This window comes from Pyrus communis, chromosome 11 (assembly GCF_963583255.1).
Source record: "Pyrus communis chromosome 11, drPyrComm1.1, whole genome shotgun sequence".
Taxonomy (NCBI): domain Eukaryota; kingdom Viridiplantae; phylum Streptophyta; class Magnoliopsida; order Rosales; family Rosaceae; genus Pyrus; species Pyrus communis.
The window spans coordinates 18,171,224-18,180,397 of NC_084813.1; the positions used below are offsets into that span (position 1 = coordinate 18,171,224).

Genomic DNA, 9,174 nt, shown 5'->3' on the forward strand with positions numbered 1-9,174 from the left:
AATAAAATAAAACAAACAAACAAACAAACGCCATTGAACCCCCTCAAGCTGCCTTAATACACCCCCTCAAGCTGAGCTTGGGATCAACCATTGAACCAAGTGGAAACTTGGATTTGAGATAACGAAACCGGCCTTTGGAGAAAGACTTGGTGTAAACATCAACCAATTGATCTTGGCTGCAAACAAACTGAACCTTGATGAGCTTAGCCAAGACTAATTCTTGAATATAGTGATAGTCGATTTCGATGTGTTTTGTTCTGGCATGAAACACCGGATTAGAAGCTAGGGAGATTGCAGAAATATTGTCACACCAGAGATTGGGAACTTGTGAGAGAGAGAAATCATTATCACGGAAAATTTTACAGATCCATGTAATTTTTGCAGCAGTGTGGGCTAGGGACTGGTATTCAACTTCAGTAGATGAACGGGCAACAGTGGATTGTTTCTTTGCACTCCAACTAATAAGATTTGAACCCAGAAAGACACAAAAACCACTGGTGGAACGTCGATCAAATGTACATCCTGCCCAGTCTGCATCTGAAAAAGCAGTGAGATGAAGAGAACCCTTTTTGAACCAAATTCCTTCAGATATAGTTCCTTTGAGATAACGAAGAACTCGTTTTGCAGCCTGCAAGTGTTGTTCTCGATGAACATGCATGAACTGGCAGATTTGATTTCTTGCAAATGAGAGGTCAGGACGGGTCCATGTTAAGTATTGCAGACCACCAACAATAGATTTGTACTCAGTAGGATTGGAGAGAAGAGGACCCGTGTGATCAAGTTTTGTGGAACCAAGAGGAGTACAACAAGGCTTGGCACAATCCATATTAGTTTTTCTCAGAAGATCCAGTAGATATTTGGTTTGATAAAGAAAGAGACCTTCAGCAGATCTATGAACTTCTAATCCCAGAAAATAGTGCAGTGGACCAAGATCTTTAACTGGAAAAAGAGTACTGAGCTTTTGAATGAACTAATTACACACAAAGGAACTTGAGCCAGGGACTAAGATGTCATTGACATAAACAAGAACAATGACTGGAGATGGATCTTTAAGAACAAATAATGAAGCATCAGAAGAAGATTGCACAAATCCAAATTGTAGGAAGGCTTGAAAAAGTTTGTCAAACCAAGCTCGGGGGGCCTGTTTGAGGCCATACAGAGATTTTCGCAATTGACAGACATGATGAGACTTGCTGGAATCAATGAAGCCAAGAGGTTGCTGCATGTACATAGATTCCTTTAAATCCCTATGAAGAAAAGCGTTACTGATGTCTAATTGCTTCAAAAACCAATTAAATTGCACTGCTAGTGATAGAAGAACGCGAATTGTGACAGGTTTAGCCGCGGGACTAAAAGTCTCTTGAAAATCAATGCCTTCTTATTGGTGAAACCCCTTTGCAACCAAGCGTGCTTTAAATTTGTCAACAGGACCATCAGGCTTCTTCTTAACTCTAAAAACCAACTTGCAACCGACAACATTTTGAGTAGGGGTGGGAGGTATTAATGTCCAAGTTCTTGTAGATTGCAAGGCATTAAATTCATCTTGCATAGTAGATCGCCAATAAACATGTTTAGAGGCTTGCAGATATGTAGTGGGAACAACATCAATATCTACTGGAAGGGGATGCTTGGTAGCGGCATAGACTTTAGGCTTGTACATGCCAACTTTGGAACGAGTCACCATGGGATGAATGTTACGGGGAAGTACTTGAGAAGATGAAGTACTTGAAGATGTAGGATTCGATGCTGCTCCAATAAGATCAGAAGGTGAGACAGAACTAGAAGAATCAGGATTTTGTGATGCACCAATGATGGATCCTGAAGATGCAGATTCTGAGGAGATTCTCGATAGAGGAATAGAGGTAAATCCATAGCAGGTGAATTAGAGGCTTGAACTGCAGCAGCTGGTTGAGAGATAGTGTGAAATGGATATGCAGTTTCATCAAACTGCACATGTTGAGAAATATTTACTCGCCCAGTTTGAGGTTCAAGACACCTGTAGCCTTTGTGTTGTAAACTATACCCCAAAAAAATACAACTTTTGCTTTTAGGATCCAACTTGGAATGAACATAAGGCTTAAGCCATGGGAAACAATGGCAGCCAAATACCTTCAATCTAGAGTAATCTGGGGGTTTTTGAAAAAAGAGTTCCCAAGGAGATTGAGATAATCCAGATATTGGCAACCTATTGATAAGATACACAGCTATGGAGAAGGCCTCTACCGAATAGAGATGAGGTACATTAGATGCAACAAGTAAAGTTCGAGTAGTTTCCACAATATGTTGATGCTTCCTTTCTGCGCAACCATTCTGTTCGGGGGTATGGGGACAGCTTAATTGGTGTACAATACCATGAGAACGAAGAAAATACTGAAATAGAGTACTAGTGAATTCACCCCTGAATCGGAGCGTACAATTTTGATTTTATTTCCAAGTAAGGTCTCTACATACTTTTTGAATACAACAAAAGTAGAATAGGCATCAGATTTGGCCTTTAAAGGAAACAACCAACTATAGCGACTGTAGTCATCTACTAACAACATATAGTACTTAAAACCACTAGGTGAGAGAACAGACGTAGGACCTCAAAGATCACAGTGAAGTAGTTGGAGACTGTGACTTGTAGTAGAACTTGCACATCCAAATGGAAGTTTATGGTTTTTAGCAAGAGCACAATCTGAACAAAAGAAATCAACAGTGGTCTTGCCATGTACAACAAGATTATTTCTGGATAGAACCTTTTGAAACAATGAAGAAGATGGATGACCCAATCTGCGATGCCAAATCTTCACAGGTGCTTTGACCCTAATGAAAGCTGATGGGGATGAAATGACAGTGCTATTGAAACCTTGCAGAGGATAAAACCCATCTTCAACTTGGCCCCGCAAAAGCGTCTTCCCTGAAACACGATCCTTTACAGTAGATCTATCAGGGTCAAAAGTCACAGAACAATCATTATCTTTGAGAAATTGATAAGCAGACAATAAATTGTGCTTCATATGTGGAACATGTAGTACATTACCCAACTTGAAATCAGTATGAGGAGTATGTAAATATGAGGAACCAATATTTTTAATGGACAAACCTTTACCATCTCCGATATCGACTTTGTCTTCACCGGTGTAGGGAGAGGAGACAGAAAGATTTGCAATATCATTGGTAATATGTGATGTAGCTCCAGAGTCCAGTAGCCAAGAGGGAGAGGGTTTGGAAGAATAATGAGCACATAAGGCAGCAAGCTTAGCTGGTGGTACTCTTCCAAAGATGTCAGGATTCATCCTATCAAAACAGTCAATAGCTTCGTGGCTAGTGGAACCACAAATTTGACATGAATTCTTGGTGCCAGAAGAGGATGAAAAGCCTTGATAATTTGATCAGGAGCCTTGAGGATGATTTTAAGAACCACGATGATTACCATTGAAAGAGCCACGATTGGTATGGCGATTGCGATTGCCTCTGTTAAATGTGTGATTCTGTCTCCCACGATTAGAGTTGTAATGGAAGGAAGATTGAAGTGGTGAAGAATATGCAGGCGTAGGCAGCAATGGTGCCTGAGAGTGAGCAGAGAATGCCTGAAATGGCTCAGTGACAGAAGAAGAACCAGTTTGCTTACGACGAGCATGCCTGAAATGGCTCAGTGACAGAAGAAGAACCAGTTTGCTTACGACGAGCCATGGATAATTCTTTTGTAAACAGCAGGCCATGTAATTCATCAAGAGAAGTAGAAGACAACCGAAGCATGATTGAGTCAATAAACGACTCAAATTCATCTGGTAGGCCATGAAGTGTCGCTGCAATTAGGTCTCGATTGGAGATAGGAACACCAGCGGCAGTGAGAGAATTAGAAATTTCCTTGATTTGTTGCAGATATTTTGAGATCGATTGATGACCTTTCTGAATAGATTGAAGACGAGAGCGAAGTTGATGAACATGAGCATCAGATACTCCACCAAAACGTTGTTCAAGCTTCTGCCATAACTCTCGAGATGTAGATACTCCAACCGTGAAAAGAATGAGATCTTCAGAGAGGGTCGAATTCAACCAGATTAACAGATTTTGATCTTCTCAAACCATTGCTCAAACACTAGATTCACAGATCGATCAGGGAGAAAAGGACCCGGACATGGCTTAGTACCATCAATAAGACCGATGAGCTTATAGTGACGAAGAATGGGAGCAAACAAGGCATGCCATGAGAGATAGTTGGTGCGCTTGAGCTTGATAGGTACCATACTTCTGATGTTCTGAATCGTAAGAAACAGATACGAAGTTGGAGAGGGAGAAATTCCAGAGAGATTAGGGTTTGGTAATGGCGGTGAATCCATCGGAGATGATGGTTCAGAGGGGGATGCCATGATGAATCGGGACAGAAATTACAGATCAAAGGTAGAGATCGATCAAGAAATCGGAAGAAATCAAAAGAAATCAATCAAGAAATCGATCGAGGCAGTGAGCGAAAGAGGATCGAGGCGGTGGGTGAATGAGAGCCGTGAGGCGGTTGCCAACTTGATACCATATAGAAACATAAAATCTCTCTGTAAAAAATGATATTTACTTTCTTGAATAATTACATCAGTACAAGAGAGTATATATAGCTAAAGGATTGATGCATTAATGCCCTTAATGCCCTTGGCTCCTACAACTAATTACACAATAACCACAGCTAAAGGTTTACAGTTTTAGCTAACTAATAGCTTGCTTATCTATTTCATTATCTGCCTTAATAGTTTGTGGCTGAAGGTCTAATAACAAGTTGGTGCCCACAAGAGCAAGTCCTTAACCATCCATCAGTTGGAGGGTTTTTAACACACAGTGGTTGGAATTCAACCATGGATAGTCTGTCTGCTGGAGTGCCTATGCTCTGTTGTCCCTTATTCGGCGAACAACAAACAAATTGTCTCTATACTTGTAGTGAATGGGGTATTGGCATGGAAATCAGTAGGGATGCCAAGAGAGACGATGTCGAGAAGATTGTCAAAGAGATGATTGTGGGAGAGAAGGGTAAGAAAATGAAAAATAAGGCCATGGAGTGGAAGAAACTAGCAGGAAAGGCAACTGATCCACATGGTTCTTCATGGACCAACTTAGACAATTTAGTGAATCGAGTGCTATTAAGGAAAGGCTAGATGTTGTCCTTTGCAACCTTTATTGGCCTTTAACTTTGTTGTTGTCGATGTTTCTGTTTGGTTTGCTAGATATTTTAGATTGACTTCTTTTAGAGTGTGGGTGAAGTTACGGACCTGAGGAGGTTTATAGGGGTGTTAATGTAGGAGGAGAAGCCTGAGAGGAAATCGAAGAAGAGCAGGGGCAAACATTACACATTTAGGATGAATCGACTGGAAAATAAAGCAATGGCAAACAAAGACTTCAGAAACCCCCATCTGATATAACCATCTTCAAGCATGATATAATCATCTTCAAGCATTTTCTTTAGTTATTTTGTTTAATTTTGTGTTTAATTTTGTGTTTAATTTATTATATTGTCCATAACTTTTATTTTGGCTATTTTTTTAGTTTTGTTGACAAGGTTAATTTGGTCTTTTCACCAATTTTTAGTTGACAAAGAAAAAGTGTTTTGCTAATAAGTAGGAAACGGACTGTAGTTTAATATACATTATCCAACTGTTTGTCAAAACAAAAATTGGGGAAAATGAAAATGGTGAATAATGGTTAATTTGATATTTAGACATACATAGAGACCAAGAGAGAAATAAATTGGTATCGAATTCACTATTCACAAAATTGAACATAAGACCTCTTACTTAAGAGTTGGGTTTCCACTATGTTTGGTGTCCTTTCATTCCATCTCACTACAACAAATCGGTCCTTTAGCGAGAAACGTTTCAACGAGAAAATTATCTTCCACGCTATAGAGTTGCTTTCAACGAGGAAATTTTTGAGTTCTTGCAAAAAGTCATTTAGTCTCCGTACATCTCTAAAAAACCAGAAAATTGTTTTGTTGATGTACATAATGCTAGTGAGGAAAAATTGTTCTTCTCACTCTAGGTTAAGCGGGAATTATATTCCCTTCCCACCAAAATATTAGTGAGGAAATTATGTTTTTCTCATTGAATAAAATTTTTAGTAAGGAAAATGGGTTCTCATTGTAGCACTCCCACTATAATTTTCAAAAAAGTTTTAAATAGGGCGCCTTTTATTCACACCTACAACGAGAAATTTTTTTATTCGGGTTGCATAAGTCTTCAGCGAGAAAACTATTTCTAGCAGACAGCCCAAATTTTTGAAACCCAAAATTTTTCCAAGTGTTATAAGGGCAATACGATGTCGTTTGGCTTTGAAATAATGGAGAAAAACACAAAGCAATCTCAGGCTCCCAGCTAGCTCATTTAGTCACTCTATCTTTCTCGTTCAAACACGTTCTCTCTGCACTCTTGAACGTTTGGAAACAATCTCCAAACCCAATCTTGCTGGTCGACGCGGTAATGGTAAGCTTTGCACTCCAATTCATATTTCCTTCATTCTCCAAACCCGAAAGCTAATTTCCCCTTTTCTCTTTTATCTCTTTTTCAGCTTTGCACTCCAGTTCATATTTTTCATACTTGGTTCACCTTGTTTTGCTCGTTATATTTCCCTTTATGTGGTAATTTTATTCATAAACATAGACCCAATTAGATTTGAAAATTAATTAATTTATGGGACTTTTAGACCATCTCCAACCCTTGGCCTAAAACCTAAAATTTTTAGCCCAAAAAATTTAAGTTTTAACCGAGAAACAGTTTTTCTGCTCCAACCTTTCTGACCTAAAATTCTAGCTCCAGATTATTAAAGAATGAACTTAGGCTAATTTTTTTCAATTAACTTTAAAAAAAAATTATGTAGACTATCCTAAATTAATTTTATGAACATTTTAACTTAAAAATATTTAAATTCCGATAAACATTAAAAAATCATTAAACCGACACATGAAACTCATGAAACACTACAGAAGAATATGAAACACTTGATAGAGATGTACAAACACAAGACACATGGTTTTGGAAGATGGTAGAAAGAAAAATTGGAAGAATTGTAGGAGAAAAGTGAGTTTTGCGTGGATGTTTCAACAAATATATAGGTATATATAGAGTTTTTGGTTGAATTTTGAGTTAAATAATTTTTTATAATTATTTTAACCGTTGAATTTAAATTTGGGCCGTAGATCTTTTTTTTTACTGTTAGATTTGATCACATTCGATCTCAGTCGTTTGATTCAATAAATTTATAAATATAAAACAAAAATATTAACTAGATTAAATGTGGACCAGTGGATAACCAACAACCCATGTTAATGTGAGCCGTTGATCAACCAAAAGAGTTGTTAGGCTCAATTTTATTGGCATGCAAGTGGGAGACACACCCATGTGGGTGGGGGCTACACCTCTAATCTAGCCTAAATACTGACCTAAATCTAGCTTTTTTTTAGGTTTTAAGTTTTAGGTCCAAATTAGAACTTGGGTTGGAATGGATTTGAGAGGGGGGAGGGGGGGGGGGGGGTGGAAAAGAAGGGGAATTATAGATTTTAGGCCATGGTTTGGAGTTGGCCTTAGTACGAATTGCTATACGTTATATCTTAATTGGGATTTTAACCTATCCAAGAATTGCCCATTTCTTTAAAGTCATGAATTGATGTCTCTGTCCATTCAACCAACATCACGAATTGATGTATCTTTCTCTCTATCTCCCAACTATTTCAACCATGAAATCTTGCAAGTTTCAATTCTATTTGTGTTATTAACTTATATTTTTTTCAGTTGGCAATACAGAGAACTATAATTTCTAGTTGGAAAGCATTGAGAAATTGTATACCATATGCTTAATTTGGAGGATCCTTTTCAAAAAGCTCCCAATTGAGGATCAACTTTAGCGACAAGGTATTCCTCCAGTTCCAATATGCCAACTATGTTACAAGAATTTTGAATCTATTGAGCACTTATTTTTTCAGTTGTGAATTTGCATAACGTGCTTGGTGTTGTCTTGTGACCCAATTTGGTACTATTCTTCCGCTTATGCGTCGCTTCTCGAATTTATAGCCTACTTTTGTGTCAAAACGTTTTTCTACACATCTTCGCAATGTTTGGCTAACATCAGGAGTTTTCTTACTAATGGCTATTTTAAAGATGCGTAATAAAGTGGAATTTGAAAGTACGTCTCCTTCATTTTCACGCCTTTGTCGTTCCATTTTAGCCTCTCTTGGAATCTCAGCTAATTCTTGTAAAACTCTTTCTATAATCAATGTTCTTTGGCATCCCCCTCCATTTTCTTGGGTCAAGGTAAATACTAATTGCGTTGCTAAAGGTAACCTGGGTCTTGGGGGCTTGTGATGGGGTTTTCTGAGATTTTGTGGATTATTTTCTTGGTGGTTTTTCCTTGAGCTTGGGGCATCGTACTTCTTTCTATGTAAAGCTTCATGTTGTCATCCTTGATGTAAAATTGGCTCATGTGCAGAGTTGGCAAAATTTATGGCTTGAAAGTTGAAAGTGACTCTTCTAGCATGATGTCTTGTTTTGCTTCTGGTTCTTTTTTTCCTGCTTGGTCGCTCTAGGGACGTTAGAAAATTTGTATTCCAGATTACATGTCATGGTATTCCGTTGCCCTCATATATTTTGAGAAGGAATGCAATGGGTGACAAATTAGCCAATTTAGGGCTTCTCTCGTCTTCACTTGTTTGGCATGCCGCTCCTCCTATACACATTCATCCTTTTCTATATTCAAATTTTTTGGGCATGCCGACCTACAAGTTTGTCTCCCATTCTTGATATGTGATTTTCTTTTTTACCTAATCTTTTTGGATTCCCTTTTTTGTTTTGCAGCTTGTCCTGCAGGTTCTTACCTTTCAGGTTTTAATTTAGAGAGGTTTGGTCTTATGTCCACCCCTTCTTTTTCTTGTATATTCTTTTTCAAAAGAGGGAATGTCCATGTCCCCCTTCTTTTCTTGTATTTTATTTTCTTGCTCTATGAGGGGTAAGGTTTATGTCCTTCCTAACTAGGTGTAACCTCTCTTTTTTCATATCAATAAGTTTCCCTCATACCGCCAAGGTTTTAAAAAATAATAAGAAAAAAAAAATACTAGATTGTAATACTAAATTTTTATTCATATTCATGGTACAAATACAATTACAACGACAAAGACTAAATTTGTCCACGACAAGGTTTTATATTCCAAAAAAAAAGTAT

General features: G+C 38.0%; 1 protein-coding gene across 1 annotated transcript; it reads right to left on the reverse strand.

Annotated features, from left to right (window-relative positions):
- Positions 1 to 1,378: 1,378 nt before the first annotated feature.
- On the reverse strand, positions 1,379 to 3,278 carry LOC137709115 (uncharacterized). Its single transcript, XM_068448239.1, has 3 exons — positions 2,739 to 3,278; positions 2,578 to 2,677; positions 1,379 to 1,833 (listed from the first exon to the last, which is right to left on the reverse strand). Exons 1-3 carry the CDS (start codon positions 3,276 to 3,278, stop codon positions 1,379 to 1,381), a joined length of 1,095 nt encoding a protein of 364 aa, XP_068304340.1.
- Between the last annotated feature and the right edge of the window lie 5,896 nt (positions 3,279 to 9,174).